The 27,766-nt window shown below is 46.0% G+C and overlaps 3 protein-coding genes, 1 long non-coding RNA gene and 66 other non-coding genes across 70 annotated transcripts in view; 2 read left to right on the forward strand and 68 right to left on the reverse strand.

Moving 5' to 3' along the window:
* The window catches only part of ltap1 (lipid transport auxiliary protein 1), a 31,384-nt gene extending 13,710 nt beyond the window's left edge, over window positions 1-17,674 (reverse strand). Inside the window, exons 1-2 of the mRNA XM_085919357.1 lie at window positions 17,250-17,674; window positions 16,591-16,705 (exon numbers count right to left, since the gene is read on the reverse strand). The gene's annotated coding sequence lies outside the window, so the exon portion shown is untranslated. The remainder of the gene's footprint in view (window positions 1-16,590; window positions 16,706-17,249) is intronic.
* Window positions 280-22,703, forward strand: atp8b2 (ATPase phospholipid transporting 8B2). The gene is made up of 29 exons (XM_085919338.1): window positions 280-379; window positions 1,624-1,694; window positions 14,834-14,892; window positions 14,981-15,094; window positions 15,178-15,276; window positions 15,358-15,419; window positions 15,498-15,570; window positions 15,673-15,743; window positions 15,811-15,890; window positions 15,970-16,128; window positions 16,308-16,396; window positions 16,497-16,693; window positions 16,797-16,917; window positions 17,010-17,097; window positions 17,942-17,976; window positions 18,052-18,211; window positions 18,276-18,464; window positions 18,635-18,750; window positions 18,872-19,024; window positions 19,097-19,208; window positions 19,284-19,389; window positions 19,475-19,667; window positions 19,736-19,919; window positions 20,238-20,461; window positions 20,532-20,615; window positions 20,680-20,925; window positions 21,017-21,155; window positions 21,377-21,507; window positions 21,688-22,703. The coding sequence occupies exons 2-29, from the start codon at window positions 1,670-1,672 to the stop codon at window positions 22,213-22,215; spliced, it is 3,837 nt and encodes a 1,278-aa protein (XP_085775464.1). The 5' UTR covers window positions 280-379; window positions 1,624-1,669; the 3' UTR covers window positions 22,216-22,703.
* trnal-cag (transfer RNA leucine (anticodon CAG)) lies at window positions 2,850-2,932 on the reverse strand. The gene has a single exon. It is a non-coding gene; the product is annotated as a tRNA-Leu (tRNA).
* Window positions 3,020-3,102, reverse strand: trnal-aag (transfer RNA leucine (anticodon AAG)). Its single transcript has one exon. It is a non-coding gene; the product is annotated as a tRNA-Leu (tRNA).
* trnal-uaa (transfer RNA leucine (anticodon UAA)) lies at window positions 3,190-3,272 on the reverse strand. Its single transcript has one exon. It is a non-coding gene; the product is annotated as a tRNA-Leu (tRNA).
* trnal-uag (transfer RNA leucine (anticodon UAG)) lies at window positions 3,355-3,437 on the reverse strand. The gene has a single exon. It is a non-coding gene; the product is annotated as a tRNA-Leu (tRNA).
* On the reverse strand, window positions 3,525-3,607 carry trnal-aag (transfer RNA leucine (anticodon AAG)). The gene has a single exon. It is a non-coding gene; the product is annotated as a tRNA-Leu (tRNA).
* trnal-uag (transfer RNA leucine (anticodon UAG)) lies at window positions 3,690-3,772 on the reverse strand. Its single transcript has one exon. It is a non-coding gene; the product is annotated as a tRNA-Leu (tRNA).
* On the reverse strand, window positions 3,860-3,942 carry trnal-cag (transfer RNA leucine (anticodon CAG)). Its single transcript has one exon. It is a non-coding gene; the product is annotated as a tRNA-Leu (tRNA).
* Window positions 4,028-4,110, reverse strand: trnal-aag (transfer RNA leucine (anticodon AAG)). The gene has a single exon. It is a non-coding gene; the product is annotated as a tRNA-Leu (tRNA).
* Window positions 4,196-4,278, reverse strand: trnal-aag (transfer RNA leucine (anticodon AAG)). The gene has a single exon. It is a non-coding gene; the product is annotated as a tRNA-Leu (tRNA).
* On the reverse strand, window positions 4,366-4,448 carry trnal-cag (transfer RNA leucine (anticodon CAG)). Its single transcript has one exon. It is a non-coding gene; the product is annotated as a tRNA-Leu (tRNA).
* Window positions 4,536-4,618, reverse strand: trnal-aag (transfer RNA leucine (anticodon AAG)). Its single transcript has one exon. It is a non-coding gene; the product is annotated as a tRNA-Leu (tRNA).
* On the reverse strand, window positions 4,706-4,788 carry trnaf-aaa (transfer RNA phenylalanine (anticodon AAA)). The gene has a single exon. It is a non-coding gene; the product is annotated as a tRNA-Phe (tRNA).
* On the reverse strand, window positions 4,871-4,953 carry trnal-uag (transfer RNA leucine (anticodon UAG)). Its single transcript has one exon. It is a non-coding gene; the product is annotated as a tRNA-Leu (tRNA).
* trnal-aag (transfer RNA leucine (anticodon AAG)) lies at window positions 5,041-5,123 on the reverse strand. The gene has a single exon. It is a non-coding gene; the product is annotated as a tRNA-Leu (tRNA).
* On the reverse strand, window positions 5,348-5,430 carry trnal-cag (transfer RNA leucine (anticodon CAG)). The gene has a single exon. It is a non-coding gene; the product is annotated as a tRNA-Leu (tRNA).
* On the reverse strand, window positions 5,526-5,608 carry trnal-aag (transfer RNA leucine (anticodon AAG)). Its single transcript has one exon. It is a non-coding gene; the product is annotated as a tRNA-Leu (tRNA).
* On the reverse strand, window positions 5,696-5,778 carry trnal-uag (transfer RNA leucine (anticodon UAG)). The gene has a single exon. It is a non-coding gene; the product is annotated as a tRNA-Leu (tRNA).
* On the reverse strand, window positions 5,866-5,948 carry trnal-aag (transfer RNA leucine (anticodon AAG)). Its single transcript has one exon. It is a non-coding gene; the product is annotated as a tRNA-Leu (tRNA).
* Window positions 6,036-6,118, reverse strand: trnal-cag (transfer RNA leucine (anticodon CAG)). Its single transcript has one exon. It is a non-coding gene; the product is annotated as a tRNA-Leu (tRNA).
* Window positions 6,206-6,288, reverse strand: trnal-aag (transfer RNA leucine (anticodon AAG)). The gene has a single exon. It is a non-coding gene; the product is annotated as a tRNA-Leu (tRNA).
* Window positions 6,376-6,458, reverse strand: trnal-uag (transfer RNA leucine (anticodon UAG)). The gene has a single exon. It is a non-coding gene; the product is annotated as a tRNA-Leu (tRNA).
* Window positions 6,546-6,628, reverse strand: trnal-aag (transfer RNA leucine (anticodon AAG)). Its single transcript has one exon. It is a non-coding gene; the product is annotated as a tRNA-Leu (tRNA).
* trnal-aag (transfer RNA leucine (anticodon AAG)) lies at window positions 6,716-6,798 on the reverse strand. Its single transcript has one exon. It is a non-coding gene; the product is annotated as a tRNA-Leu (tRNA).
* trnal-aag (transfer RNA leucine (anticodon AAG)) lies at window positions 6,886-6,968 on the reverse strand. The gene has a single exon. It is a non-coding gene; the product is annotated as a tRNA-Leu (tRNA).
* Window positions 7,056-7,138, reverse strand: trnal-uag (transfer RNA leucine (anticodon UAG)). The gene has a single exon. It is a non-coding gene; the product is annotated as a tRNA-Leu (tRNA).
* trnal-aag (transfer RNA leucine (anticodon AAG)) lies at window positions 7,226-7,308 on the reverse strand. Its single transcript has one exon. It is a non-coding gene; the product is annotated as a tRNA-Leu (tRNA).
* trnal-cag (transfer RNA leucine (anticodon CAG)) lies at window positions 7,394-7,476 on the reverse strand. Its single transcript has one exon. It is a non-coding gene; the product is annotated as a tRNA-Leu (tRNA).
* On the reverse strand, window positions 7,564-7,646 carry trnal-aag (transfer RNA leucine (anticodon AAG)). Its single transcript has one exon. It is a non-coding gene; the product is annotated as a tRNA-Leu (tRNA).
* On the reverse strand, window positions 7,734-7,816 carry trnal-cag (transfer RNA leucine (anticodon CAG)). Its single transcript has one exon. It is a non-coding gene; the product is annotated as a tRNA-Leu (tRNA).
* On the reverse strand, window positions 7,904-7,986 carry trnal-cag (transfer RNA leucine (anticodon CAG)). The gene has a single exon. It is a non-coding gene; the product is annotated as a tRNA-Leu (tRNA).
* trnal-aag (transfer RNA leucine (anticodon AAG)) lies at window positions 8,072-8,154 on the reverse strand. The gene has a single exon. It is a non-coding gene; the product is annotated as a tRNA-Leu (tRNA).
* Window positions 8,242-8,324, reverse strand: trnal-aag (transfer RNA leucine (anticodon AAG)). The gene has a single exon. It is a non-coding gene; the product is annotated as a tRNA-Leu (tRNA).
* On the reverse strand, window positions 8,407-8,489 carry trnal-uag (transfer RNA leucine (anticodon UAG)). Its single transcript has one exon. It is a non-coding gene; the product is annotated as a tRNA-Leu (tRNA).
* trnal-cag (transfer RNA leucine (anticodon CAG)) lies at window positions 8,577-8,659 on the reverse strand. The gene has a single exon. It is a non-coding gene; the product is annotated as a tRNA-Leu (tRNA).
* Window positions 8,747-8,829, reverse strand: trnal-cag (transfer RNA leucine (anticodon CAG)). The gene has a single exon. It is a non-coding gene; the product is annotated as a tRNA-Leu (tRNA).
* On the reverse strand, window positions 8,915-8,997 carry trnal-aag (transfer RNA leucine (anticodon AAG)). Its single transcript has one exon. It is a non-coding gene; the product is annotated as a tRNA-Leu (tRNA).
* trnal-aag (transfer RNA leucine (anticodon AAG)) lies at window positions 9,085-9,167 on the reverse strand. Its single transcript has one exon. It is a non-coding gene; the product is annotated as a tRNA-Leu (tRNA).
* trnal-uag (transfer RNA leucine (anticodon UAG)) lies at window positions 9,255-9,337 on the reverse strand. The gene has a single exon. It is a non-coding gene; the product is annotated as a tRNA-Leu (tRNA).
* Window positions 9,425-9,507, reverse strand: trnal-aag (transfer RNA leucine (anticodon AAG)). Its single transcript has one exon. It is a non-coding gene; the product is annotated as a tRNA-Leu (tRNA).
* trnal-cag (transfer RNA leucine (anticodon CAG)) lies at window positions 9,593-9,675 on the reverse strand. The gene has a single exon. It is a non-coding gene; the product is annotated as a tRNA-Leu (tRNA).
* trnal-aag (transfer RNA leucine (anticodon AAG)) lies at window positions 9,763-9,845 on the reverse strand. The gene has a single exon. It is a non-coding gene; the product is annotated as a tRNA-Leu (tRNA).
* trnal-uag (transfer RNA leucine (anticodon UAG)) lies at window positions 9,928-10,010 on the reverse strand. The gene has a single exon. It is a non-coding gene; the product is annotated as a tRNA-Leu (tRNA).
* Window positions 10,098-10,180, reverse strand: trnal-aag (transfer RNA leucine (anticodon AAG)). Its single transcript has one exon. It is a non-coding gene; the product is annotated as a tRNA-Leu (tRNA).
* trnal-cag (transfer RNA leucine (anticodon CAG)) lies at window positions 10,266-10,348 on the reverse strand. Its single transcript has one exon. It is a non-coding gene; the product is annotated as a tRNA-Leu (tRNA).
* Window positions 10,431-10,513, reverse strand: trnal-uag (transfer RNA leucine (anticodon UAG)). The gene has a single exon. It is a non-coding gene; the product is annotated as a tRNA-Leu (tRNA).
* trnal-cag (transfer RNA leucine (anticodon CAG)) lies at window positions 10,601-10,683 on the reverse strand. The gene has a single exon. It is a non-coding gene; the product is annotated as a tRNA-Leu (tRNA).
* Window positions 10,771-10,853, reverse strand: trnal-cag (transfer RNA leucine (anticodon CAG)). Its single transcript has one exon. It is a non-coding gene; the product is annotated as a tRNA-Leu (tRNA).
* trnal-cag (transfer RNA leucine (anticodon CAG)) lies at window positions 11,107-11,189 on the reverse strand. The gene has a single exon. It is a non-coding gene; the product is annotated as a tRNA-Leu (tRNA).
* Window positions 11,277-11,359, reverse strand: trnal-aag (transfer RNA leucine (anticodon AAG)). The gene has a single exon. It is a non-coding gene; the product is annotated as a tRNA-Leu (tRNA).
* On the reverse strand, window positions 11,447-11,529 carry trnal-uag (transfer RNA leucine (anticodon UAG)). Its single transcript has one exon. It is a non-coding gene; the product is annotated as a tRNA-Leu (tRNA).
* Window positions 11,617-11,699, reverse strand: trnal-cag (transfer RNA leucine (anticodon CAG)). The gene has a single exon. It is a non-coding gene; the product is annotated as a tRNA-Leu (tRNA).
* trnal-aag (transfer RNA leucine (anticodon AAG)) lies at window positions 11,963-12,045 on the reverse strand. Its single transcript has one exon. It is a non-coding gene; the product is annotated as a tRNA-Leu (tRNA).
* On the reverse strand, window positions 12,133-12,215 carry trnal-cag (transfer RNA leucine (anticodon CAG)). The gene has a single exon. It is a non-coding gene; the product is annotated as a tRNA-Leu (tRNA).
* On the reverse strand, window positions 12,456-12,538 carry trnal-aag (transfer RNA leucine (anticodon AAG)). Its single transcript has one exon. It is a non-coding gene; the product is annotated as a tRNA-Leu (tRNA).
* Window positions 12,626-12,708, reverse strand: trnal-cag (transfer RNA leucine (anticodon CAG)). Its single transcript has one exon. It is a non-coding gene; the product is annotated as a tRNA-Leu (tRNA).
* Window positions 12,796-12,878, reverse strand: trnal-cag (transfer RNA leucine (anticodon CAG)). The gene has a single exon. It is a non-coding gene; the product is annotated as a tRNA-Leu (tRNA).
* trnal-cag (transfer RNA leucine (anticodon CAG)) lies at window positions 12,966-13,048 on the reverse strand. Its single transcript has one exon. It is a non-coding gene; the product is annotated as a tRNA-Leu (tRNA).
* Window positions 13,136-13,218, reverse strand: trnal-cag (transfer RNA leucine (anticodon CAG)). The gene has a single exon. It is a non-coding gene; the product is annotated as a tRNA-Leu (tRNA).
* On the reverse strand, window positions 13,314-13,396 carry trnal-aag (transfer RNA leucine (anticodon AAG)). The gene has a single exon. It is a non-coding gene; the product is annotated as a tRNA-Leu (tRNA).
* trnal-cag (transfer RNA leucine (anticodon CAG)) lies at window positions 13,484-13,566 on the reverse strand. Its single transcript has one exon. It is a non-coding gene; the product is annotated as a tRNA-Leu (tRNA).
* Window positions 13,654-13,736, reverse strand: trnal-cag (transfer RNA leucine (anticodon CAG)). The gene has a single exon. It is a non-coding gene; the product is annotated as a tRNA-Leu (tRNA).
* trnal-cag (transfer RNA leucine (anticodon CAG)) lies at window positions 13,824-13,906 on the reverse strand. The gene has a single exon. It is a non-coding gene; the product is annotated as a tRNA-Leu (tRNA).
* On the reverse strand, window positions 14,002-14,084 carry trnal-aag (transfer RNA leucine (anticodon AAG)). The gene has a single exon. It is a non-coding gene; the product is annotated as a tRNA-Leu (tRNA).
* On the reverse strand, window positions 14,170-14,252 carry trnal-aag (transfer RNA leucine (anticodon AAG)). Its single transcript has one exon. It is a non-coding gene; the product is annotated as a tRNA-Leu (tRNA).
* Window positions 14,340-14,422, reverse strand: trnal-cag (transfer RNA leucine (anticodon CAG)). The gene has a single exon. It is a non-coding gene; the product is annotated as a tRNA-Leu (tRNA).
* On the reverse strand, window positions 14,510-14,591 carry trnal-uag (transfer RNA leucine (anticodon UAG)). The gene has a single exon. It is a non-coding gene; the product is annotated as a tRNA-Leu (tRNA).
* LOC147051856 (uncharacterized) lies at window positions 17,726-25,912 on the reverse strand. Its single transcript, XR_015066997.1, has 4 exons — window positions 24,057-25,912; window positions 21,823-22,156; window positions 19,051-21,202; window positions 17,726-18,919 (listed from the first exon to the last, which is right to left on the reverse strand). It is a non-coding gene; the product is annotated as an uncharacterized LOC147051856 (long non-coding RNA).
* Window positions 23,191-27,753, forward strand: il6r (interleukin 6 receptor). The gene is made up of 10 exons (XM_085919346.1): window positions 23,191-23,388; window positions 24,071-24,580; window positions 24,961-25,084; window positions 25,350-25,528; window positions 25,595-25,764; window positions 25,948-26,092; window positions 26,531-26,586; window positions 26,700-26,742; window positions 26,847-26,952; window positions 27,044-27,753. Exons 1-10 carry the CDS (start codon window positions 23,307-23,309, stop codon window positions 27,306-27,308), a joined length of 1,680 nt encoding a protein of 559 aa, XP_085775472.1. The 5' UTR covers window positions 23,191-23,306; the 3' UTR covers window positions 27,309-27,753.
* Window positions 27,754-27,766: the final 13 nt, after the last annotated feature.

The raw sequence follows: 27,766 nt of genomic DNA on the forward strand, positions 1-27,766 counted from the left end.
TTTAATATACTATACCCAAATGCATCCGTTTTATTATGCTGATGGAACTGTAGAGGGCGCCACTAAATAAGAAAAGCATCAAGCGCAAAGTCAATTTTTGAACTCACCTATGTAAATACACGTATATTAACAATAAAGAAAAATAAACAGAGTTTCGATCAACTAAATGGAAGCTGAGCAACATCATGGATGACTTTTATAAGTTGTATAGTGGAAAAGGATTCAACCTCTACTCCCCCCCTCCCTTCCTCCATCGTCCTCATCATCCTCATCATCATCCAGCATCAACAACTCCCAACCACATGGTGACCTCAGACAGAGTGAAGAGGAGCGAGGATGCCTCCGCTGGAAACATTTCGCAGTTGCCAACTTTGAGGAGGTACGTTTGATTCAGTCAATGATTCAGATTTTTTGGGACTTGATTAATGCTGTTGCTAGACTGCAAGGATCACTCTGGAGGATCACAACAAGTCACGCTTTGTTACATAGTAAACAATTATTTAAAAAAAAAAAAAAAAATAAAGAGTCAAGCTAAACGTAAAACATAGTGTTTAAAATAACATTTGGCTTTGCTTTAGATGGACTAATTGAGTTTAATGCTAACAACAATGCAAAATTCCATGGAACGTAATAATAGCATCAGTGCTTTGGTTTTATAACCTTTTAAGATATGTATGTATTTAATTAAGGTCCAAGAAGCAACCACTTATTCTTCTTTTTTTTCCATTATTGTATTGCACAATGAATTGCATTTTTGGGGGCTCAAACTTGCACGAAAACCAAAGTTTGTACACACTGGGCCTGGCAAAAACATTTATATCTTAAATATTATATACTAGTACAAAAAATGGCTCTATAGCGCCCCCTATCAAGATACCTAATAAGTGTGGCTTTTTTATAATTTATTATGTTAAACTTCATTATATTTTTATTTATGGTCAATTGTATGTTGTAATTATTTATTATAAATAGGACGAATACAGGTGAAAGTGAAGATTTCGCATTTAAATGGAAAAGGAAGGATATGAATGTGTGTATGAGCGTGCACGTGTGTTGCCGAACCAACGAGGTCATTAGTGTGGTATAGACGTCTGAGCAGGAAGGAACTGTGGTGAAGTCTGCGTAATTACTGTGTAATTACTCCACATGAGATGAATGCTAAATGAATTAGACATTAATTGTTATTAATAAATTTTTTAATACTTTATACTACTAATTTTACCTTACCTAAGGAGTGGGCTAGAAAAACAATCCAGCATTTTTTTTTTTTTTTGTGAAAGATAAGCTAAGAAGCAAAAGGGGACCGTGGACGAGAAGGAACTGGAGCTCAACTCTCTCTCTCTCTCACTCGCTCTCTCTTTCCCTTTAGGAATATTGATTAAAGGCTCGTCTGCCACAGTGTTAGTATCAGTTCTAAAGACGAGCCGACGAGACGCGGCGTGGCGTGTCTTCTATGCGCTGTCCAGCAAAGTGTCCTCACAGTTCTCCCCACATTTAAAAAACACGTTAGGCTCATTAAAGATTAATAATTCGGGTTGGAAAAACTTTTTCCACAGAAGGCTACGTATTGTATATATTTTTTTTAATCATCGAACTATATTTTGACTCACGTTTCTGTTGTAGATACTCTAATGGGTCATAAGCGAAGCAGGAAGGCAGCAGTGCAGAGATGTTTACAAAAAAAACTCCTCCAGGTAAGGAATAATACATCCATGCAGACCTTTTTAAAAATATATATTATCCATTAATGGAATTAACTAATAATAATAATAATAATAATAACAACAATAAATTATCCAATCAAATCAAATAAAGAAATACATTTTTAGCCAGATGAGCTTGAGCCACCATGCAACTTGAGCCCTTTGGTTTCCTTGGTGACGTCCTCGCATATGCTGACAGTGTTGTAACATTCTAGATGAAAACGCATATAGTGCACGAAATTGCCACATCATGAGCAGGCTGTAAAGTGAAGTGATGATGATGGCTTTGCTCGGCTTTCTATACGATGTGAGTATTCGTCACAATGACCTTGCCTTTTGCAACTTGCCACTGCTGACTGAGACGCGGATCAATTTGAGGGGCGCCAGGCTCGCTTGTCTGTGACATTGCTTGCCTCATCATCATCTTCATTCGTCAGCTTGAACACACGGCACCGCTGTGAACCTTCCCTCTGACCTCTGGACCGTCAACTCTGTCATTGTGACGTCTGACAGCCAATGTGGATTCTAAAATTTTGAGGGAACTAAGTTCCTTTCAAGATGGTTTCCTGACTGACTTCCTTTTCCTGGCCCCGACCTTGTTTTGTAGCTGAGCCAAGTCGATGAAGCCCCCCCCCCGCCATACAAATATGTCACTCGCCTGCAATTAAATTCAAAATATGACATTATGGATATTATTATTATATAGGTGTTTCATTCTGAATCGATATTCTCATTTATGTCTCAGAGTGAGCCTGCAGGTTTGTCTGTAATAGAGCTTTATGGATTGCGTCGGGGATCCTAATGCCTTGGCTGCTGTCAGTAATAAACACTTAATGGGCCACTTGCAAAAGATGCAGATGAATGTGAGGCATTTGAAGGAAGAACAGCAAAGCAGAGGATTTCTGGCAACAGGCAGCCTGCAGTTCTGTCATTAATTTGTTTCTTGATTGGTCGGATAAAAAAAAAAAAAAGCCCTTGTCAGAAGTGGGATTTGAATCCACGCCTCCAGGGGAAGCTGCGACCTCAATGCAGCGCCTTAGACGGCTCGGCCATCCTGACACATGAGGTTTGGGTTTAGTTACTAAATTCAGCGGGTGTGTGATTCCCAACGATCCCAAACTGAGGATTCTGCAGGTAAAAGTACTCTGTCAGAAGTGGGATTCGAACCCACGCCTCCAGGGGAGACTGCGACCTGAACGCAGCGCCTTAGACCGCTCGGCCATCCTGACATATGAAGCTTTGCTTTAGTTACTAAATTCATCGGGTGTGTGATTCCCAACGATCCCAAAGTGAGGATTCTGCAGGTAAAATTACTCTGTCAGAAGTGGGATTTGAACCCACGCCTCCAGGGGAGACTGCGACCTTAACGCAGCGCCTTAGACCGCTCGGCCATCCTGACACATTAGGTTTGGGTTTAGTTACTAAATTCATCGGGTGTGTGATTCCCAACAATGCCAAACTGAGGATTCTGCAGGTAAAATTACTCTGTCAGAAGTGGGATTTGAACCCACACCTCCAGGGGAGACTGCGACTTAAACGCAGCGCCTTTGACCGCTCGGCCATCCTGACACATAAAGCTTGTCTTTAGTTACTGAATTCAGCGGGTGTGTGATTCCCAACGCTCCCAAACAGAGGATTCTGCGGGGTAATCTGTCAGAAGTGGGATTCGAACCCACGTCTCCAGGGGAGACTGCGACCTAAACGCAGCGCCTTAGACCGCTCGGCCATCCTGACACATGAGGTTTGGGTTTAGTTACTAAATTCAGCGGGTGTGTGATTCCCAACGATCCCAAACTGAGGATTCTGCAGGTAAAAGTACTCTGTCAGAAGTGGGATTTGAACCCACGCCTCCAGGGGAGACTGCGACCTTAACGCAGCGCCTTTGACCGCTCGGCCATCCTGACACATAAAGTTTGGCTTTAGTTACTGAATTCAGTGGGTGTGTGATTCCCAACGCTCCCAAACAGAGGATTCTGTGGGGTACTCTGTCAGAAGTGGCATTCGAACCCACGTCTCCAGGGGAGACTGCGACCTAAACGCAGCGCCTTAGACCGCTCGGCCATCCTGACACATGAGGTTTGGGTTTAGTTACTAAATTCAGCGGGTGTGTGATTCCCAACGATCCCAAACTGAGGATTCTGCAGGTAAAAGTACTCTGTCAGAAGTGGGATTCGAACCCACGCCTCCAGGGGAGACTGCGACCTGAACGCAGCGCCTTAGACCGCTCGGCCATCCTGACACATGAGGATTTGCTTTAGTAACTAAATTCATCGGGTGTGTGATTCCCAACTCCCAAACTGAGGATTCTGCAGGTAAAAGTACTCTCTCAGAAATGGGATTCGAACCCACGCCTCCAGGGGAGACTGCGACCTTAACGCAGCGCCTTAGACCGCTCGGCCATCCTGACACATAAGGATTTGCTTTAGTTACTAAATTCAGCGGGTGTGTGATTCCCAACAACCCAACTGAGGATTCTGCAGGTAAAAGTACTCTGTCAGAAGTGGGATTTGAACCCACGCCTCCAGGGGAGACTGCGACCTTAACGCAGCGCCTTAGACCGCTCGACCATCCTGACACTTAAGGATTTGCTTTAGTTACTAAATTCAGCGGGTGTGTGATTCCCAACAATCCCAAACTGAGGATTCTGCAGGTAAAAGTACTCTGTCAGAAGTGGGATTTGAACCCACGCCTCCAGGGGAGACTGCGACCTGAACGCAGCGCCTTAGACCGCTCGGCCATCCTGACACATGAAGTTTGGGTTTAGTTACTAAATTCAGCAGGTGTGTGATCCCCAACGATCCCAAAGTGAGGATTCTGCAGGTAAAATTACTCTGTCAGAAGTGGGATTTGAACCCACGCCTCCAGGGGAGACTGCGACCTTAACGCAGCGCCTTAGACCGCTCGGCCATCCTGACACATGAGGTTTGGGTTTAGTTACTAAATTCATCGGGTGTGTGATTCCCAACAATGCCAAACTGAAGATTCTGCAGGTAAAATTACTCTGTCAGAAGTGGGATTTGAACCCACACCTCCAGGGGAGACTGCGACTTTAACGCAGCGCCTTTGACCGCTCGGCCATCCTGACACATAAAGCTTGGCTTTAGTTACTGAATTCAGCGGGTGTGTGATTCCCAACGCTCCCAAACAGAGGATTCTGCGGGGTACTCTGTCAGAAGTGGGATTCGAACCCACGTCTCCAGGGGAGACTGCGACCTAAACGCAGCGCCTTAGACCGCTCGGCCATCCTGACACATGAGGTTTGGGTTTAGTTACTAAATTCAGCGGGTGTGTGATTCCCAACGATCGCAAACTGAGGATTCTACAGGTAAAAGTACTCTGTCAGAAGTGGGATTTGAACCCACGCCTCCAGGGGAGACTGCGACCTTAACGCAGCGCCTTTGACCGCTCGGCCATCCTGACACATAAAGCTTGGCTTTAGTTACTGAATTCAGCGGGTGTGTGATTCCCAACGCTCCCAAAGAGGATTCTGCGGGGTACTCTGTCAGAAGTGGGATTCGAACACACGTCTCCAGGGGAGACCGCTCGGCCATCCTGACACATGAAGTTTGGGTTTAGTTACTAAATTCATCGGGTGTGTGATTCCCAACGATCCCAAACTGAGGATTCTGCAGGTAAAAGTACTCTGTCAGATGTGGGATTCGAACCCACGCCTCCAGGGGAGACTGCGACCTGAACGCAGCGCCTTAGACCGCTCGGCCATCCTGACACATGAAGATTTGCTTTAGTTACTAAATTCATCGGGTGTGTGATTCCCAACGATCCCAAACTTAGGATTCTCATGGATTCTTCAGGTAAAATCTGTGTCAGAAGTGGGATTCGAACCCACGCCTCTAGGGGAGACTGCGACCTTAACGCAGCGCCTTAGACCGCTCGGCCATCCTGACACATAAGGATTTGCTTTAGTTACTAAATTCAGCGGGTGTGTGATTCCCAACAATCCCAAACTGAGGATTCTGCAGGTAAAAGTACTCTGTCAGAAGTGGGATTTGAACCCACGCCTCCAGGGGAGACTGCGACCTAAACGCAGCGCCTTAGACCGCTCGGCCATCCTGACGCATGAGGTTTGGGTTTAGTTACTAAATTCAGCGGGTGTGTGATTCCCAACAATCCCAAACTGAGGATTCTGCAGGTAAAAGTACTCTGTCAGAAGTGGGATTTGAACCCACGCCTCCAGGGGAGACTGCGACCTTAACGCAGCGCCTTAGACCGCTCGGCCATCCTGACACATAGGGATTTGCTTTAGTTACTAAATTCAGCGGGTGTGTGATTCCCAACAATCCCAAACTGAGGATTCTGCAGGTAAAAGTACTCTGTCAGAAGTGGGATTCGAACCCACGCCTCCAGGGGAGACTGCGACCTGAACGCAGCGCCTTAGACCGCTCGGCCATCCTGACACATGAATATTTGCTTTAGTTACTAAATTCAGCGGGTGTGTGATTCCCAACGATCCCAAACTGAGGATTCTGCAGGTAAAAGTACTCTGTCAGAAGTGGGATTCGAACCCACGCCTCTAGGGGAGACTGCGACCTTAACGCAGCGCCTTAGACCGCTCGGCCATCCTGACACATAAGGATTTGCTTTAGTTACTAAATTCAGCGGGTGTGTGATTCCCAACAATCCCAAACTGAGGATTCTGCAGGTAAAAGTACTCTGTCAGAAGTGGGATTTGAACCCACGCCTCCAGGGGAGACTGCGACCTAAACGCAGCGCCTTAGACCGCTCGGCCATCCTGACACATGAGGTTTGGGTTTAGTTACTAAATTCAGCGGGTGTGTGATTCCCAACAATCCCAAACTGAGGATTCTGCAGGTAAAAGTACTCTGTCAGAAGTGGGATTCGAACCCACGCCTCCAGGGGAGACTGCGACCTTAACGCAGCGCCTTAGACCGCTCGGCCATCCTGACACATAAGGATTTGCTTTAGTTACTAAATTCAGCGGGTGTGTGATTCCCAACAATCCCCAACTGAGGATTCTGCAGGTAAAAGTACTCTGTCAGAAGTGGGATTCGAACCCACGCCTCCAGGGGAGACTGCGACCTTAACGCAGCGCCTTAGACCGCTCGGCCATCCTGACACATAAGGATTTGCTTTAGTTACTAAATTCAGCGGGTGTGTGATTCCCAACAATCCCCAACTGAGGATTCTGCAGGTAAAAGTACTCTGTCAGAAGTGGGATTCGAACCCACGCCTCCAGGGGAGACTGCGACCTTAACGCAGCGCCTTAGACCGCTCGGCCATCCTGACACATAAGGATGTGCTTTAGTTACTAAATTCAGCGGGTGTGTGATTCCCAACAATCCCAAACTGAGGATTCTGCAGGTAAAAGTACTCTGTCAGAAGTGGGATTCGAACCCACGCCTCGAGGGGAGACTGCGACCTAAACGCAGCGCCTTAGACCGCTCGGCCATCCTGACACATGAAGATTTGCTTTAGTTACTAAATTCAGCGGGTGTGTGATTCCCAACGATCCCAAACTGAGGATTCTGCAGGTAAAAGACCTCTGTCAGAAGTGGGATTTGAACCCACGCCTCCAGGGGAGACTGCGACCTTAACGCAGCGCCTTAGACCGCTCGGCCATCCTGACACATGAGGTTTGGGTTTAGTTACTAAATTCAGCGGGTGTGTGATTCCCAACGATCCCAAACAGGATTCTGCAGGTAAAAGTACTATGTCAGAAGTGGGATTCGAACCCACGCCTCCAGGGGAGACTGCGACCTGAACGCAGCGCCTTAGACCGCTCGGCCATCCTGACACATGAAGTTTGGGTTTAGTTACTAAATTCAGCGGGTGTGTGATTCCCAACGATCCCAAACTGAGGATTCTGCAGGTAAAAGTACTCTGTCAGAAGTGGGATTTGAACCCACGCCTCCAGGGGAGACTGCGACCTTAACGCAGCGCCTTTGACCGCTCGGCCATCCTGACACATAAAGCTTGCCTTTAGTTACTGAATTCAGCGGGTGTGTGATTCCCAACGATCCCAAACTGAGGATTCTGCAGGTAAAAGTACTCTGTCAGAAGTGGGATTCGAACCCACGCCTCCAGGGGAGACTGCGACCTGAACGCAGCGCCTTAGACCGCTCGGCCATCCTGACACATGAGGTTTGGGTTTAGTTACTAAATTCAGCGGGTGTGTGATTCCCAACGATCCCAAACTGAGGATTCTGCAGGTAAAAGTACTCTGTCAGAAGTGGGATTCGAACCCACGCCTCCAGGGGAGACTGCGACCTGAACGCAGCGCCTTAGACCGCTCGGCCATCCTGACACATGAGGATTTGCTTTAGTTACTAAATTCATCGGGTGTGTGATTCCCAACTCCCAAACTGAGGATTCTGCAGGTAAAAGTACTCTCTCAGAAATGGAATTCGAACCCACGCCTCCAGGGGAGACTGCGACCTTAACGCAGCGCCTTAGACCGCTCGGCCATCCTGACACATGAGGTTTGAGTTTAGTTACTAAATTCAGCGGGTGTGTGATTCCCAACGATCCCAAACTGAGGATTCTGCAGGTAAAAGTACTCTGTCAGAAGTGGGATTCGAACCCACGCCTCCAGGGGAGACTGTGACCTTAACGCAGCGCCTTTGACCGCTCGGCCATCCTGACACATAAAGCTTGCCTTTAGTTACTGAATTCAGCGGGTGTGTGATTCCCAACGCTCCCAAACAGAGGATTCTGCGGGGTACTCTGTCAGAAGTGGGATTCGAACCCAAGTCTCCAGGGGAGACTGCGACCTAAACGCAGCGCCTTAGACCGCTCGGCCATCCCGACACATGAGGTTTGGGTTTAGTTACTAAATTCAGCGGGTGTGTGATTCCCAACGATCCCAAACTGAGGATTCTGCAGGTAAAAGTACTTTGTCAGAAGTGGGATTCGAACCCACGCCTCCAGGCGAGACTGCGACCTGAACGCAGCGCCTTAGACCGCTCGGCCATCCTGACACATGAGGTTTGGGTTTAGTTACTAAATTCAGCGGGTGTGTGATTCCCAACGATCCCAAACTGAGGATTCTGCAGGTAAAAGTATTCTGTCAGAAGTGGGATTCGAACCCACGCCTCCAGGGGAGACTGCGACCTGAACGCAGCGCCTTAGACCGCTCGGCCATCCTGACACATGAGGATTTCCTTTAGTTACTAAATTCATCGGGTGTGTGATTCCCAACTCCCAAACTGAGGATTCTGCAGGTAAAAGTACTCTCTCAGAAATGGAATTCGAACCCACGCCTCCAGGGGAGACTGCGACCTTAACGCAGCGCCTTAGACCGCTCGGCCATCCTGACACATAAGGATTTGCTTTAGTTACTAAATTCAGCGGGTGTGTGATTCCCAACAATCCCCAACTGAGGATTCTGCAGGTAAAAGTACTCTGTCAGAAGTGGGATTTGAACCCACGCCTCCAGGGGAGACTGCGACCTTAACGCAGCGCCTTAGACCGCTCGGCCATCCTGACACATAAGGATTTGCTTTAATTACTAAATTCAGCGGGTGTGTGATTCCCAACAATCCCAAACTGAGGATTCTGCAGGTAAAAGTACTCTGTCAGACGTGGGATTCGAACCCACGCCTCGAGGGGAGACTGCGACCTAAACGCAGCGCCTTAGACCGCTCGGCCATCCTGACACATGAAGATTTGCTTTTGTTACTAAATTCAGCGGGTGTGTGATTCCCAACGATCCCAAACTGAGGATTCTGCAGGTAAATGACCTCGGTCAGAAGTGGGATTTGAACCCACACCTCCAGGGGAGACTGCGACCTTAACGCAGCGCCTTAGACCGCTCGGCCATCCTGACACATGAGGTTTGGGTTTAGTTACTAAATTCAGCGGGTGTGTGATTCCCAACGATCCCAAACAGGATTCTGCAGGTAAAAGTACTCTGTCAGAAGTGGGATTCGAACCCACGCCTCCAGGGGAGACTGCGACCTGGACGCAGCGCCTTAGACCGCTCGGCCATCCTGACACATGAGGTTTGGGTTTAGTTACTAAATTCAGCGGGTGTGTGATTCCTAACGATCCCAAACTGAGGATTCTGCAGGTAAAAGTACTCTGTCAGAAGTGGGATTCGAACCCACGCCTCCAGGGGAGACTGCGACCTTAACGCAGCGCCTTTGACCGCTCGGCCATCCTGACACATAAAGCTTGCCTTTAGTTACTGAATTCAGCGGGTGTGTGATTCCCAACGCTCCCAAACAGAGGATTCTGCGGGGTGCTCTGTCAGAAGTGGGATTCGAACCCACGTCTCCAGGGGAGACTGCGACCTAAACGCAGCGCCTTAGACCGCTCGGCCATCCTGACACATGAGGTTTGGGTTTAGTTACTAAATTCAGCGGGTGTGTGATTCCCAACGATCCCAAACTGAGGATTCTGCAGGTAAAAGACCTCTGTCAGAAGTGGGATTTGAACCCACGCCTCCAGGGGAGACTGCGACCTTAACGCAGCGCCTTAGACCGCTCGGCCATCCTGACACATGAGGTTTAGGTTTAGTTACTAAATTCAGCGGGTGTGTGATTCCCAACGATCCCAAACAGGATTCTGCAGGTAAAAGTACTCTGTCAGATGTGGGATTCGAACCCACGCCTCCAGGGGAGACTGCGACCTGAACGCAGCGCCTTAGACCGCTCGGCCATCCTGACACATAAAGCTTGCCTTTAGTTACTGAATTCAGCGGGTGTGTGATTCCCAACGCTCCCAAACAGAGGATTCTGCGGGGTACTCTGTCAGAAGTGGGATTCGAACCCACGTCTCCAGGGGAGACTGCGACCTAAACGCAGCGCCTTAGACCGCTCGGCCATCCTGACACATGAGGTTTGGGTTTAGTTACTAAATTCAGCGGGTGTGTAATTCCCAACGATCCCAAACTGAGGATTCTGCAGGTAAAAGTACTCTGTCAGAAGTGGGATTCGAACCCACGCCTCCAGGCGAGACTGCGACCTGAACGCAGCGCCTTAGACCGCTCGGCCATCCTGACACATGAGGTTTGGGTTTAGTTACTAAATTCAGCGGGTGTGTGATTCCTAACGATCCCAAACTGAGGATTCTGCAGGTAAAAGTACTCTGTCAGAAGTGGGATTCGAACCCACGCCTCCAGGGGAGACTGCGACCTGAACGCAGCGCCTTAGACCGCTCGGCCATCCTGACACATGAGGATTTGCTTTAGTTACTAAATTCATCGGGTGTGTGATTCCCAACTCCCAAACTGAGGATTCTGCAGGTAAAAGTACTCTCTCAGAAATGGAATTCGAACCCACGGCTCCAGGGGAGACTGCGACCTTAACGCAGCGCCTTAGACCGCTCGGCCATCCTGACACATAAGGATTTGCTTTAGTTACTAAATTCAGCGGGTGTGTGATTCCCAACGATCCCAAACAGGATTCTGCAGGTAAAAGTACTCTGTCAGAAGTGGGATTCGAACCCACGCCTCCAGGGGAGGCTGCGACCTGAACGCAGCGCCTTAGACCGCTCGGCCATCCTGACACATAATGTTTGGGTTTAGTTACTAAATTCAGCGGGTGTGTGATTCCCAACGATCCCAAACTGAGGATTCTGCAGGTAAAAGTACTCTGTCAGAAGTGGGATTCAAACCCACGCCTCCAGGGGAGACTGCGACCTTAACGCAGCGCCTTAGACCGCTCGGCCATCCTGACACATAAGGATTTGCTTTAGTTACTAAATTCAGCGGGTGTGTGATTCCCAACAATCCCAAACTGAGGATTCTGCAGGTAAAAGTACTCTGTCAGAAGTGGGATTCGAACCCACGCCTCGAGGGGAGACTGCGACCTAAACGCAGCGCCTTAGACCGCTCGGCCATCCTGACACATGAAGATTTGCTTTAGTTACTAAATTCAGCGGGTGTGTGATTCCCAACGATCCCAAACTGAGGATTCTGTAGGTAAAAGTACTCTGTCAGAAGTGGGATTCGAACCCACGCCTCCAGGGGAGACTGCGACCTGAACGCAGCGCCTTAGACCGCTCGGCCATCCTGACACATGAAGATTTGCTTTAGTTACTAAATTCATCGGGTGTGTGATTCCCAACGATCCCAAACTGAGGATTCTCATTGATTCTTCAGGTAAAATTTGTGTCAGAAGTGGGATTCGAACCCACGCCTCTAGGGGAGACTACGACCTTGACGCACCGCCTTAGACCGCTCGGCCATCCGGACACATGAGGTTTGGGTTTAGTTACTAAATTCAGCAGGTGTGTGATTCTCAACGATCCCAAACTGAGGATTCTTCAGGTAAAATCGGTGTCAGAAGTGGGATTCGAACCCATGCCTCTAGGCGAGACTGCGACCTTAACGCAGCGCCTTAGACCGCTCGGCCATCCTGACACATGTGGTTTGGGTTTAGTTACTAAATTCAGCGGGTGTGTGATTCCCAACGATCCCAAACTGAGGATTCTGCAGGTAAAAGTACTCTGTCAGAAGTGGGATTTGAACCCACGCCTCCAGGGGAGACTGCGACCTGAACGCAGCGCCTTAGACCGCTCGGCCATCCTGACACATGAAGATTTGCTTTAGTTACTAAATTCATCGGGTGTGTGATTCCCAACGATCCCAAATTGAGGATTCTCATTGATTCTTCAGATAAAATCTGTGTCAGAAGTGGGACTGCGATCTTAACGCAGCGCCTTAGACCGCTCGGCCATCCTGACACATCTGGTTTGGGTTTAGTTACTAAATTCAGCGGGTGTGTGATTCCCAACAATCCCAAACTGAGGATTCTGCAGGTAAAAGTACTCTGTCAGAAGTGGGATTTGAACCCACGCCTCCAGGGGAGACTGCGACCTTAACGCAGCGCCTTAGACCGCTCGGCCATCCTGACACATAAGGTTTTGCTTTAGTTACTAAATTCAGCGGGTGTGTGATTCCCAACAATCCCAAACTGAGGATTCTGCAGGTAAAAGTACTCTGTCAGAAGTGGGATTCGAACCCACGCCTCCAGGGGAGACTGCGACCTGAACGCAGCGCCTTAGACCGCTCGGCCATCCTGACACATGAGGATTTGCTTTAGTTACTAAATTCAGCGGGTGTGTGATTCCCAACGATCCCAAACTGAGGATTCTGCAGGTAAAAGTACTCTGTCAAAAGTGGGATTCGAACCCACGCCTCCAGGGGAGACTGCGACCTGAACGCAGCGCCTTAGACCGCTCGGCCATCCTGACACATGAATATTTGCTTTAGTTACTAAATTCAGCGGGTGTGTGATTCCCAACGATCCCAAACTGAGAATTCTGCAGGTAAAAGTACTCTGTCAGAAGTGGGATTCGAACCCACGCCTCCAGGGGAGACTGCGACCTGAACGCAGCGCCTTAGACCGCTCGGCCATCCTGACACATGAGGTTTGGGTTCAGTTACTAATTTCAGCGGGTGTGTGATTCCCAACGATCCCAAACTGAGGATTCTGCAGGTAAAAGTACTCTGTCAGAAGTGGGATTCGAACCCACGCCTCCAGGGGAGACTGCGACCTGAACGCAGCACCTTAGACCGCTCGGCCATCCTGACACATGAAGATTTGCTTTAGTTACTAAATTCATCGGGTGTGTGATTCCCAACGATCCCAAACTGAGGATTCTCATGGATTCTTCAGGTAAAATCTGTGTCAGAAGTGGGATTCGAACCCACGCCTCTAGGGGAGACTGCAACCTTAACGCAGCGCCTTAGACCGCTCGGCCATCTGGACACATGAGGATTTGCTTTAGTTACTAAATTCAGCGGGTGTGTGATTCCCAACGATCCCAAACTGAGGATTCTGCAGGTAAAAGTACTCTGTCAAAAGTGGGATTCGAACCCACGCCTCCAGGGGAGACTGCGACCTGAACGCAGCGCCTTAGACCGCTCGGCCATCCTGACACATGAATATTTGCTTTAGTTACTAAATTCAGCGGGTGTGTGATTCCCAACGATCCCAAACTGAGAATTCTGCAGGTAAAAGTACTCTGTCAGAAGTGGGATTCGAACCCACGCCTCCAGGGGAGACTGCGACCTGAACGCAGCGCCTTAGACCGCTCGGCCATCCTGACACATGAGGTTTGGGTTTAGTTACTAATTTCAGCGGGTGTGTGATTCCCAACGATCCCAAACTGAGGATTCTGCAGGTAAAAGTACTCTGTCAGAAGTGGGATTCGAACCCACGCCTCCAGGGGAGACTGCGACCTGAACGCAGCACCTTAGACCGCTCGGCCATCCTGACACATGAAGATTTGCTTTAGTTACTAAATTCATCGGGTGTGTGATTCCCAACGATCCCAAACTGAGGATTCTCATGGATTCTTCAGGTAAAATCTGTGTCAGAAGTGGGATTCGAACCCACGCCTCTAGGGGAGACTGCAACCTTAACGCAGCGCCTTAGACCGCTCGGCCATCTGGACACATGAGGTTTGGGTTTAGTTACTAAATTCAGCAGGTGTGTGATTCCCAACGATCCCAAACTGAGGATTCTTCATGTAAAATCTGTGTCAGAAGTGGGATTCGAACCCACGCCTCTAGGGGAGACTGCGACCTTAACGCAGCGCCTTAGACCGCTCGGCCATCCTGACACATGTGGTTTGGGTTTAGTTACTAAATTCAGCGGGTGTGTGATTCCCAACAATCCCAAACTGAGGATTCTGCAGGTAAAAGTACTCTGTCAGAAGTGGGATTTGAACCCACGCCTCCAGGGGAGACTGCGACCTGAACGCAGCGCCTTTGACCGCTCGGCCATCCTGACACATGAGGTTTGGGTTTAGTTACTAAAATCAGCGGGTGTGTGATTCCCAACGCTCCCAAACTGAGGATTCTGCAGGTAAAATTACTCTGTCAGAAGTGGGATTTGAACCCACGCCTCCAGGGAGACTGCGACCTAAACGCAGCGCCTTAGACCACTCGGCCATCCTGACGTTTCCTAAAGAGACCCAATCATTCATTGGCTAGGGTACTTAGAGAAAAGCAGGTAAAAGAAAATCTCTGCAGTCATTTCAGTTAAAAAGCGTGCACGTTAATATTTAAGGAAGCTGACCTAAGCAGTAAGAATGTATTTGTGTATCAGCAACATGGGAGGAAAACCTATCATAGACATGATGAAGTCCACCTTTCAATTATTGTGTTGATATCACTTAATGTGCGAGTTGTGTTTCCGCAGAGGAGGAGCGAAAGGTCAAGGCCAACGACCGAGAGTACAATGAAAAGTTCCAGTATGCGGTAAACTTTCTCTTCCTCTCCCTCTGTCTTTCTTGTTCTGCTTCACGACATTAACCAACACTTCCCGTGTGCTCCTTCAAAACACAAGAGTAACTGCATCACCACATCCAAGTACAACGTCCTCACGTTCCTACCCATCAACCTGTTTGAGCAGTTTCAGGAAGTGGCCAACAGCTACTTCCTCTTCCTGCTCATACTGCAGGTAGGTTAGCCAAGAGCGAGGGGCGGGGGGGTGCATACCTATGCTAAATCCCATGATTTGTCCTAACGCGTATGCTGTTTTAGTTGATCCCTCAGATCTCCTCCCTGTCGTGGTTCACCACCATCGTGCCATTAGCCCTGGTGCTGAGCATCACCGCCGTGAAGGACGCGACGGACGACTACGTGCGAATGACTCGCCTTTACCTCACACTGAAATATATTCCGAGTTTGATGATAATCTTAATTTTTGGTGATCTCCGGTAGTTTCGCCACAGGAGTGACAACCAAGTGAACAACCGTCAGTCTCAAGTGCTCATCCGTGGATCGTAAGCAGCGCTAAATATTTCTCTATCTTATTTACTAGTTGAAAAGCATGTGACACACATCTTATTTTGCTGCGTCAGGCTTCAGAATGAAAAATGGATGAACGTCCGAGTGGGTGACATCATCAAATTGGCGAACAATCAGTTTGTGGCTGTAAGTAACTCCAAATTTTCCACAAGATCCAAATGGGTTTTTTTTTGTAGCAGGTAAGGCTCAAAATATTATAAACCCCTTTTCATTTGCATTTGCACGCAGGCTGACTTGCTGCTGTTGTCTAGCAGCGAACCTCACGGTCTGTGCTACATCGAGACGGCCGAACTGGACGGGTGAGTGGACGCGCCGCATTTTTACCGTCTCTTGCACGACTTCATGACGTGTTTGAACGTCCTGCAGAGAGACCAACACGAAGGTGCGACAGTCTGTCTCTGTCACGTCAGAACTCGGGGACCCCAACAACTTGGCTCAATTTAACGGTGAGTTTTGGACTTCAATTTTTATTTTTTTTATCTGCATCTCTCTCAACTCTCACGATATTCATTTCTGTGAGCGAAGGCGAAGTGGTATGCGAGCCCCCCAACAACAAGCTGGATCGTTTCAGTGGGACTTTGTACTGGAGGGACAAGAAATACGCTTTGACCAATCAGAACATGCTCCTTCGAGGTTGCGTCCTCCGCAACACCGAGGCCTGCTACGGCTTGGTCATCTTTGCAGGTAGAAATGTAACTCGACGTGAATGTTCTAACCACGCGAAGTAACTAGCTAATAAGCTAGTTAGCAACCGATCACAAAATGCGTTAATGACAGTCAATACATTACCTCAACTAATTACAGAGCTACTTTTTGAACAAAAACATAAAAATAACATGCTTGTGTGTGTGTTTGCTTTGGAGGCCCAGACACCAAGTTGATGCAGAACAGCGGCCGCACTAAGTTCAAGCGTACCAGCATCGACCGTCTGATGAACACTTTGGTCCTCTGGGTAGGACGCCTTCTCACTTTCATGGCAGTCAACTATTTGAGAACTTGATCTAAGTGGATTTTGTGTCAGAACTCAAGGCATTCATCTTTCTCTATGTCAGATTTTTGCTTTCCTAGTGTGTATGGGTGTCATTTTGGCTGTGGGCAACGCCGTGTGGGAGAGAGAGGTGGGAACGTTGTTTCAGAAGTACCTACCTTGGGATCCTCCGGTGGACGGTTTTCTCTTTTCCGCTGTCCTCGCCTTCTGGTCTTATGTTATCATCCTCAACACGGTGGTGCCCATCTCGATGTATGTCAGGTAAGGACAAGCCTACATGTAAGAAGTTAACATTATCAACACTTTATCTCCTACTTGATTTGGTAAGAAGATATTCAAGATATTTCGATGATGTGCGTAACAGTGTGGAGGTGATCAGACTGGGCCACAGCTACTTCATCAACTGGGACCAGCAAATGTTCTGCTCACAGTGCAACACAGCAGCCGAGGCACGGACCACCACGCTCAGTGAGGAGCTGGGCCAGGTAGGTTTCCACAGCAAAGCAGCGAGTAGGACAAGTGTGGAGGGAGTCCATGTTGAGTCACATTTGAGTTGTTTTCCATTTACTTTATTCAGATTGAGTACATCTTCAGTGACAAGACTGGAACACTCACGCAGAACATCATGAGCTTCAAAAAGTGCTCCATTAATGGACACAGTTATGGTGAGTTCATTAAATTTCCAAACAAATAATGTCCCTATATCAATTGTTCATGAATTTACTCAGTTTCACTCATATTATATGTTGCTGGCTGCTACCTTTTTAAAATAAATGTCTCCTTCACCCAAGAGCAAAAATAAACAAAGGTACCTTACTTTCAATGATGAGTTCACTCCAGTTGTCTAGACAGCAAGGATGGAGAAAGCAATTGTGGCGGGTACAAAGTCGACCAGACGATGTCAGCAAAGTCCTCCCAGTTGTCAAACAGTTCACTCAAGCGGGCTTCTTCTCTTCCTTGGCGCTTCGTTTCTCCACACAGGCCTTAATTATTGCGTTAGCTTTAACTAATTGCTTAGCAATATCCGTGCGTTAGCATTAGCACGAGCCTCTGTATTAGCGGCTAATTCCACTTTCTATCACTAAGTAGTATACTCAACCGACCATTTATCCCCGTTAACATTTCCAAAAGCGTTTTTGCTGAACACTTTCACCAATTATGATCAAAATTCCACTTGTATCCACTTAAATGTGTCCGCCTTGTCAGCCATCTTTTCCTCCACTCTCGACCTTTCACCCCGGATGTGATTAACACACTAATTATACAACACAAATGAATTTTTATTTACTACATACAAACACGTTTAAACAAAAATTATGCAACAAAAAAAACGTATTTACTATTCAATGACAGAATACATAACCTTCTTACATTGAAAAAAACCTCATAGCTGTTAAACATTTTTTTTAAAAAATTATGCACTTTTTGAACTTATATTCACTCGAAAATATTGTAACATTTCTAACTTGGTTACAATATCTCAATGTATTACATTTGTGTCACTTTTAGGGGAGGTAGCAGATCCATTGGGGCCCCAGCCAAAGGTCTGTCCAACCCCCCAAAGTCCATACAGTCCTTAAAAATACACACATGACACCTCAATATTATTTCTCTTCCAGAAACTGGATTTCACTCCTTTCAATCCCCTGGCTGACCCAAACTTCTGTTTCTATGATGACACACTACTGGAGTGTGTGAAAGTGGGAGATTCCCACGCTCAAGAGTTTTTCCGCCTGCTCTCCCTCTGCCACACTGTCATGAGTGAGGAGAAGAGCGAGGGTGAGGACGCCATCAATCTGTCATACGTAATCCCATCCATGACATGATTCTACTCTTTGTCCAGGAGAGCTGGTGTATAAAGCCCAGTCTCCAGATGAGAGGGCTCTAGTGACAGCCGCAAGGAACTTTGGATTTGTGTTTCGCTCACGAACGCCCGGGACCATAACTACCACCGAGATGGGGCGAACAGTCACCTATACGCTGCTCGCCATCCTGGACTTTAACAATGCCCGCAAGAGGATGTCTGTCATTGGTGGGATGAATGGATGGATGGATGGATGGATGGATGGATGGATGGATGGATGGATGGATGGATGGATGGATGGATGGATGGATGGATGGATGGATGGATGGATGGATGGATGGATGGCTAGATAGATGGATGAAGCTCTCACTGTTTCTGCTCTGTTGTTTATTTGTCAGTCCGTAACCCCGAGGGCAGGATCCGTCTGTACTGCAAAGGAGCTGACACTGTGTTGTTCGAGAGGCTCCGCCCCTGTAAGCAAGACCTAATCAATATGACCTCAGACCACCTCAATGTGAGTCACCAACCGCAGGTTCAGTCAATCCTCTCTTCATGGGTCGAACCTGTGCTGCCATCTGCTGTCGTGATGGCAACACCAACTCACGTGGACTTTATTTGGTGGGGGGTGTCTCCAGGAGTACGCTACTGATGGTCTGCGGACACTGGCTCTGGCCTACAGGGATCTGTCAGAGGAACAATGGGAGATGTGGTCAGAGAGCCACCAGTGTGCTGAGAAAGAAGAAGATTTGCTATCAGCTGCCTATGAACAGATAGAACAGGACATGACGGTTAGTCCAGTCAGCTTGCGTATTACCTTCACATTAAAGTCTCTTTAAGGCAATTCAATGTCTACTGTCTAGTTGCTGGGTGCTACAGCTATAGAGGACAAGCTGCAAGAAGGTGTCCCGGAGACCATCGCTCTGCTCTCCCTGGCCAACATCAAGATGTGGGTCCTAACAGGGGACAAGCAAGGTGAGACACAAGTGGGCGATATCAAACAAGACGGTCCCAGGAAGCGCTCAAGTTCTTCTCTGTGATCTCGCACAGAGACGGCTGTCAACATCGGTTACTCGTGTAAGATGCTGACAGACGATATGGACGAAGTTTTTATCATCAGTGGACATAGCGTCCAGAGAGTGAAACAGGAACTCAGGTCAGGCTTTACGGATGAACAGATGGGCTTGATTGTAAGAAATTAGATGATCTATTTATTGTGTCTTTGGTTATTTCCTGTGTAGGAGAGCGAGGGAACAGATGATTACGCAATCGCAAACAAAAGATGATGATAAAGAGGAGGTTGCCGAGGGATGCGGAGAAGCCTACGTCACGAAATTTAGAAGAACAGAAAAACAGACGCAATTTCCTCCTTCCTCCAAACTCATGGACAACATCTCTGGAGATTTTGCTCTCGTCATCAACGGCCACAGCCTGGTAGGAAAAATCCACATACAAAGACCAAAAGGTTGAGACTGAAGTGCTCTCTCCTATCACCCAAAAAGGCCCACGCTCTGGAAACCGACGTGGAGGAGGAGTTTATCACGACGGCGTGCGCATGCAAAGCGGTCATTTGCTGCCGTGTTACGCCGCTACAAAAAGCTCAGGTGGTGGAGCTAGTGAAGAAATACAAAAGGGCTGTCACTTTAGCCATAGGGGACGGCGCCAATGACGTGAGCATGATCAAGAGTAAGTTGGAGGAAGAATGACGGAAAAGAGAAGTTGAGGTGCCCGTGTCTACCTTTCCACAACCGCATGTTCAACAGAGTTTGGGTTTCTACCTCAATGTTACAAAACGCCAGGCAGGCTATGTGGCAATACATGTTACAGTGTTACGGTATGTCCTCATCGCACTGGGAACATGTTTCTTTAACCAAATGAAAGTCTCAAGGTGGGTTAGAGTTGTTCGGTTTTCAGTTTCAGAAAACAAATGACTTTTAACCTGAAACCCTTAAAACACAAAAGAAGTTCCAGGACTTTCCAATCACCCCAAATCATCTCTTCCAGGTGCTCATATTGGTATCGGTATCTCCGGTCAGGAAGGCATCCAGGCCGTACTGGCCAGCGATTACTCCTTCTCCCAGTTTCGCTTCTTACAGCGTCTTCTGCTGGTACACGGACGATGGTCCTACCTACGCATGTGCCGCTTCCTCTGCTATTTCTTCTACAAGAATTTTGCCTTCACCATGGTGCATTTTTGGTTCGGATTCTTCTGCGGCTTCTCTGCTCAGGTCGGAGAGGAAATCGTCCAGGTCTTGAATGGCGGGAGCGGAATGACCATCACGTGTGTGTGTCTTACAGACGGTTTATGATCAGTTCTTCATCACGCTCTACAACATCGTCTACACGTCTCTACCTGTCCTCGCAACGGGCATATTTGACCAGGTACTATCTAGGAAGCACTGACCTACATTTCCAACTAACTTGGTGTCTATTTTTTGCATTTTAGGATGTGTCTGATCAAAGGAGTCTGGAGTATCCAAAGCTTTATGAGCCTGGCCAACTCAACCTGCTCTTCAATAAGAGAGAGTTCTTCATCTGCATCACTCAGGGTTTCTACACATCAGTGGTGCTGTTTTTTGTCCCTTATGCCATCCTAGCCGACGCTTCTCAGAGTAGCGGAGAACCTCTTGCAGACTACCAGACCTTTGCTGTCACCACGGCAACAGCCTTGGTCATTGTGGTGAGTGTACAGGTAAGCCGATGGAGGGAATTTTTCCGGGCAGCTGTTCCCGGGCTATAGGTCATCATCAATGTGTGATAATCATGCTTCTGTGTTTTTGTAGATCTCACTGGACACGGGCTTCTGGACCGTTTTCAACCTTGTGTTTGTGTGGGGTTCGTTGGGCTGCTACTTCACCATCATGTTTGCTGTACACAGTCAGATATTCTTTAGGAGCTTCTCCAATCACTTCCATTTTGTAGGTCGGTCCACAGTGCTGTTTCAGTGCTGTTCTTTTCGTCACCTGGAACTAATAATGTCAAAATGAAGCGTTAAAAATTGGATTGCTTGAACTTGTTCATGCTAATTCAAAGGGGACTTGAGAAGGCGCCATGGGGAACTCCAAATCTAAGTGTTTTTTCTCAAGAACACATTTACAAATTTAGGCTTAACAATTGGTTGTTTGTGTGTTTTTTGAGAGCAGGCAGTGCTCAGAGTACACTATTGCAGCCGGTCGTGTGGTTGACTATTGCATTGGCAACGGCAATCTGTATAGTTCCAGTTTTGGCATTCCGCTTCCTCAAGTTGGACCTCAAACCTCAGCTCTCAGACACGGTGAGAAAAACAAAAACATTCACGTCAGTAATGTGTCGTCATGCTTTCCAAATTTGCTCCATCAATGATTAACTTTAGCTTGAACATATCTTGTATGAAGGTTATGACTAACCTCACACATGATAAAAAAAAATGCCAGCAAATATTGACATAATCAGTGTAATCTAAATATTACTCTAGGTCCGATATACTCAGCTGGTCCATCAAAAAAAGAGTAGACCAGCAGGTGGTAGCGTGGCATCCACCTGGCGCACCTCCGAGGGCCGCCTGGGCGCAAGAGGCGGTTCCCGGAGGTCCGGTTACGCCTTCGCTCACCAAGAGGGATTTGGAGAGCTGATCACTTCCGGGAAAAACATGCGTCTGTCATCTCTGGCTTTGGCCAGCTTCGCCTCCAGACACAGCTCCAGTTGGATCGACACCCTGCTGAGGAAGAAGCACACTCAAACGCCCCCCAGTCGATCCGGGGAGTGCACTCCTGCGCTCTCGCACTCTTCTTCGGTTCTGGGGTCCTCGCAGGAGGCACCCATCGAGGAAGAAACGATCCGTGACTATGAGATGATTCCCATGACATCCGCCGCAGTGGAAACCTCGAAGGAACTTCGGGAAATAGTCAACGGCGTAGACTCATCCTCTGTTGAAAACCACCCAACTAGAAAAAACAAAAAGATATACGAAAATTTTGAGAGCGGACCGCTGGGAATAGAGTGAAACCATTTTGATGTATGTCAATGGTTCTTACAGATATAAAAGACAACAGCAGTATATTTCAAGAGTATCCAATTATTAAGACAATAAAAAAAAAAAGCATCTTATGAGTTCTCAGTGAGAACAAAACAAGTTAGCATCATGTCTTTTTGTCGGCTGCATCATATTGATGTGTTTAAAGCAGCGTGATGTAAATCGGCTTGTAATGGAAAGTCAAGTAGAAAGTCAAACAGGCTAATGGATGTGGGAGCTCATTTACCAGTGCCTCTAAATACACTTTGAAATGTACTTTAAGTGTTTAGTCATTTATTATCAATGAAATGTATTTAGGTATTATCATGCTACAATTATGCTATGTATAGATCTAAATATATATATATATATGTGAACAATGAAGTATAATGTGAGTGAATATGGTGCCCAAAACAAAATACAATGTTTTGGAAATATTTATTGTGAATTGTAAATTTGCATCTATGCTTTTTATTTCTCAATAAATAAATAAATAAATAAAAACTCACCAAATTTTGATGTTTTAGTGTGGATTCAAAATGGCGTGCTTTTTATTGGAGATTTTTTTTTCTTCTTCTTTAAAAACCCTCAAAATCGAGATACGAGCTTTACACTGGTGACTCAAATCCAACAGAATTTGCAGATGTTTTTGCCATTGGGAATAACTCTGTAAAACTTCGGACATGCTATTACGTAATCAGACAGCAATGATATGAAACTAAATATGATGACTGAACAAATGATTTCACTCACAAAAATAATTATAAAACAGACGACTATGCTGATTAAATCCAAACCCGATGGGATTATATTACAGAATATAATCATTACTATTCAGATATTCTGGTCCATTTAATGTTCCATTCAGGAGGATGTGTGCGTGTTTGTGCATGTATGTGTGGAAAAGGGGAGGCGGCGGATGAGTTTCACAATAACGTGTCTCAGAGGAAGTTTGGACACTCACGATACGAACAGTGCAAAGACTGATTGTAGGATCCACAAGCAGGACTGATTCTGGAAGCGATGTAAACATTTTGCGACTTCTCTCGTTTTTGGGGAGGGGGGGGGAAGATTCGAATAACATGAGCCCTTTTCACTCTCTGCTGTGGATTCTGTGCGTTACGCCGGTATGCAGCATTTTCCAGGGGACTTGTCTGAAACAAGGTAAATGTTAGTCTCTTTTATTCACCTAAAGAACTTTTCTATTGATTGAAAAGTTTTGAGATTTAAATACACTTTGCTTGTTTGCTGTATGTGAGTATAGATTGCATTTTTAAAATTCTTCTGGTAGTTTGGTGGAGCTATACAGATAAACAGTTTGAGTGTGATTGATTGACTTTTACTGGATCGTGGATGAGCAATTGAGTTATCATTCTTAAGAATTTCATTTGTGCATATTTGTCTCAATTTTTTAGTCCCCTCCAGCTGTTGGGCCTCTTTCGTGTAAGAAAGTGTTTACTCCAAAACTGGCTAAAGGTCATTGAGTGTCAACATTTCTCTCTCTCTCTCTCTCTCTCTATCCAAAATGTCAAGAGTGAACTCAGAACCGGTTGAGGTCATAGTGGTTATTCAAATATGAGAAAGAAAGCATGTTGGCAATATTGTGCACAGAAAAGGAAATTGGGAATTAAAGAAGGTGGTGTATATATATATTTCCTAGTTTGGAGGGGGTAAAAAAAAATATACGTATATATATTATACATTTACAAAATACTTTTAATTTTTTAAAACATATATATGTAAATATAAAAAAAAAAATATGTATTTTTGCAAAAATAAATCAAAATGCAGTTACAATAGTATGGCCCTATGGAATTAATTTCTACTGTTACCATTTTCTCTTCAGAGCCTTCGCCCGGAGTGTTGGTGGTGTCCCCGGGAAGTCGTTTGGTTCTGACCTGCGATGGCGACGTGAAGGTGGATGGTGCTAAAGTCAAAGTGGCTAAACACACTTCCAGTGACAAAGAAACTTCTCGTGAGATACACAGCAGCGATGGAGTTTTATTAAAAACGGATATGAACGCATCAAAGGATAAAAGTCAAGAAGAAGGACTTCAGAGGACTGGACATACATCATCATCATCATTTGTCAAGCATCAAGTGGTCCAGCCGAGCAGTACGCCTCTAAAGGACCAAAACACACATGACAACGAGGGGACGAGGGGGGTCAAAGAAAAGTCCAAGTGGAAATGGAATGGGAAGACAATGAGGAGAGGACACCGGGACTGGGAGGGCTTCACGTGGGGAAAGAGCGGGACGCAGCTCTCTGTGAATTCAGTGGGACTGAAAAATTCTGGAAATTACACTTGTTTGTACAGAGGTCAAGTCATCTTCTCCTTGAAGGTGATTGTGGCAGGTGAGAGAACAGTGTTGAACAATTTCAATCAAATTAACCTTGACGGCTATCGAGCGACTCTTTCATTAGCTTGTGTGCGGCGGCTTTGCTAGCTCGATTAACGCCGTGTTTGCTCTTAAGCAAGAGATCAACACTTTTTTTTCACAATAATAATCAGAATGTTTCGACTTGTGGAGTCACATACGACATATTATTGTGAAAATCTTTTTTTTTTTTTTAACTTGACTTCCTCTTGAATTAAATATGGCACAATGATGTGATGCCAATTTGTTTACCTTCTTCATCTCACCACTATGGAAATGAGATGCTTTAATAGTATTTTTCTCAAAGTTTGAGAATGATTCCGATGAAGTATTAACAGTTCATGTGTTGTTCTGTAGAACCTCCAGAAGTTTCCAACCTATCCTGCTCCAAAAAGTCACCCAGCAGTAAAATCCGCTGTAACTGGACGCCTCAGAAGCCGTTGACATTACATCCAAACTGTTCTCTCTTAATCAATAAAAGGTAAAGAATTGTAGCTCGATACGACGCTACTGTTGGGATGATACGAGTCTTATCAGAGTCATAAAAGTATAAAAGAATAAAAATTGTCATTCAAATTGAAAACGCCACTTCATATACTTCGTTAAGATTTGGCTTGGATGTTAAGATTTCTCTGTGGTCTGTATGCTAAACTCCAAAGACGACAATGGAGTTATTTAAAGCTGTAATTTTCCAATGTTTATTTCCTCCCGAGTGAATGACCCTTTCGCCTCTGGTTCTGGCCCAGGCCCAGTGAGAGTTTCCAACGTACTCAATGTTCCTTCTCCTCCCAGCGATTCCGCTGCTGGTGCGTTCTGGAGTACGACGAGGATGAGCTCAGGACACTTCACATGGCCTATTTGTGCGTCACAAACATGGCGGGAAACACCACCAGTGCCATCTTGTCTTTTTATCCCTTGGACATTTGTAAGTCCGTAAATTCACCGCTGTATTATGTTTAGCGTTTGAAAGTAAATCGTTTTTCTCCTCTAGTGAAGCCCGACCCTCCGTCGGCGGTGTCGGTCCGACAGGAAGTGGGATACGAGAACAGGATGACGGTGAACTGGACTTTCCCTGCTTCCTGGAAGTCGCACGATAGTTATTATGAACTCGTGTACGAACTCAAATACCAACCCGTCGACTCGACAAGCTCAAGTTTGCAGGTACGCAACCATAACTTGGTAGAAGGCAAACATAGCCAAGGCCAAATTGTTTTTAAAAAAATAATAATAATAATAAACTGTAGCCTTGTTTAAGGAGGTTTTAACCTAAATTAAGGTTGAGATGACAAAATTGGTGTCAGAAATGACAATAATAATAATTACCGATGTGGTTTGCGTTGTCAGATGAAGTTGATCAAAGGCCGCCGCTCGTTCACCATCAGCGACGTGATTCCGGGCGTGAAGTACATGATCCAGATCAGAACTCGGGATGAATTCGATGGTCTCTGGAGCGAATGGACTGCACCCGTTAATGCCAGCAGCTGGATTGGTAATTATTCAAATAAAAAGAAAAAGATTGTCATCTTTTATGACAAAATAACATCATGTATTGTCGGAGGTTTGATTAAGATTTTGGCATCCTGTCCGAATGCAGCACTTGTTGATCCACCCTAGACACAAACGGCAAGCTCAAACGTTGGCGCTTTGATTTCCTTCCTGCATGTTTCACTTTCCGATGCGCATTCCAAGGAAAGCACCGTTATAAACACGGCGCCGCACACCTACTTTTTTTGCTGCCAATTGCTACTCTTCCGCTCTTTGTTTCTCTTGAATATATATTTAATTAAAAAAAAAAATATCTTAAAAGGCAAACCGCTGTTTTTACAAAAATAAACCATAATAAAGGAGTTGTCTTCCACTGTTGCTGTTGGATGAAATAAAATCAAAAATGATGTACATTGTTTTCACAAGTTTTGTTTCATTTCAGACTTAAGCTCACAAGAGACAATTGATTTGCTGAGTGATGATCTGCTGAATGTAACGGTAAAGAAACCTGCTTGTGTCGTCATAATGTGTTACTATAAAATCGTATTTATTTTTTTAGAATAGCAAATTCACCCTTTTACCTTTTTTTTTTTTCGCCATTGATCTTGTAGTTTCCTGACGATGAAGGTTCGGGCACAGAGGAACCATTTGAAGGTGAGCCAACCTGCAAACAATTTTCCAAGTTACTAAAAGTGAGATGCAGAAAGGAAAGATATTAAAATGTACTTTGGGTGGTCGTGGCTCTTGTGTCTTTGCAGCAATTCCCGATTTAAGCGTCAGTCCCATAACGATCTCACATAATATTATTTGGATCTCCTGCTTGTTTGCCATCGTTGCCATTATTTTGACTGCTTATATGTTCAGGTAAAACTCAAATTACAGCGTGTGGATACGTAATCACTGTAAAATCTAATATTTGTATAAAATTGTAATTTTAACACTTTTTCCATTTCAGACACAAGGAAAAATTCCTTACCAAGGTGCACAGTCTACGTTTCAGGAGCAAATACAAAGGACCAACCCAACCTAAACCTGCTGTCCCGGTCGCACCGGAAGGTCAAGCCCTGGTGACCTTTGACCCCCCGCGTCTCGAGGAAGAACTCCCTGTTAGCGAGGAGGAAGAGGAGGAAGAGGATCCAGACAAAACTGATACAGAGACAGAGAGAAGAGAAGCAATTCACTTCAACAATACAAGCTATTTTTTCATGCTGAGCGAGTGAGAAGATAAAATGAACTTATAACAACACCAGCAAAAGCTTATATATAAAAATATATTAGTTGTGACAATAAACTGTAACAGTCACACCCGTGACTGTATCCGTTGGCCAATTGCTTATGTCACAATATTGGGCAACATCAGGCCATTATTCTGCTGGAAGATTTCTTCATTTCTTTTACTCTCTGCTTCTATTTCCGGCTTTTTATTTGGCACTCTGATGCACATAAAAGAAGCAAAGGGTAAGAAAAATGAACGAGTCTGTCTTTTTAAGCTACTCTGTTTTTATTATGTACTATATTGTACAGTGGATTGATGAATTTTGTATTATGATCTTTGTATATAGTTCAGTCAGTACCAACTGGATGAAAACAGTCTTGGCAATACCCGTTGATGATGTCATCGTTACTATTTTGTCTCAAAAAGCAATTAAACGTGAAGCGTATCAATGATTTCTATCAG

The sequence above is a fragment of the Syngnathus leptorhynchus genome, chromosome 8 (assembly GCF_054491065.1).
Source record: "Syngnathus leptorhynchus isolate UIUO chromosome 8, UIUO_Slep, whole genome shotgun sequence".
Classification (NCBI taxonomy): Eukaryota; Metazoa; Chordata; class Actinopteri; order Syngnathiformes; family Syngnathidae; genus Syngnathus; species Syngnathus leptorhynchus.

Bases quoted from the DNA above. Each gene is read 5' to 3' on its own strand.
- atp8b2 (XM_085919338.1), top strand. From the start codon at position 1,670: ATGTTTACAAAAAAAACTCCTCCAG. The intron at 1,695-14,833 runs GTAAGGAATAAT...GTGTTTCCGCAG, and splicing joins TACAAAAAAAACTCCTCCAG to AGGAGGAGCGAAAGGTCAAG. The intron at 19,025-19,096 runs GTTAGTCCAGTC...TCTACTGTCTAG, and splicing joins AGATAGAACAGGACATGACG to TTGCTGGGTGCTACAGCTAT.
- il6r (XM_085919346.1), top strand. From the start codon at position 23,307: ATGAGCCCTTTTCACTCTCTGCTGTGGATTCTGTGCGTTACGCCGGTA. The intron at 25,529-25,594 runs GTAAGTCCGTAA...TTTCTCCTCTAG, and splicing joins TTTTTATCCCTTGGACATTT to TGAAGCCCGACCCTCCGTCG. The intron at 26,587-26,699 runs GTAAAGAAACCT...TTGATCTTGTAG, and splicing joins ATGATCTGCTGAATGTAACG to TTTCCTGACGATGAAGGTTC.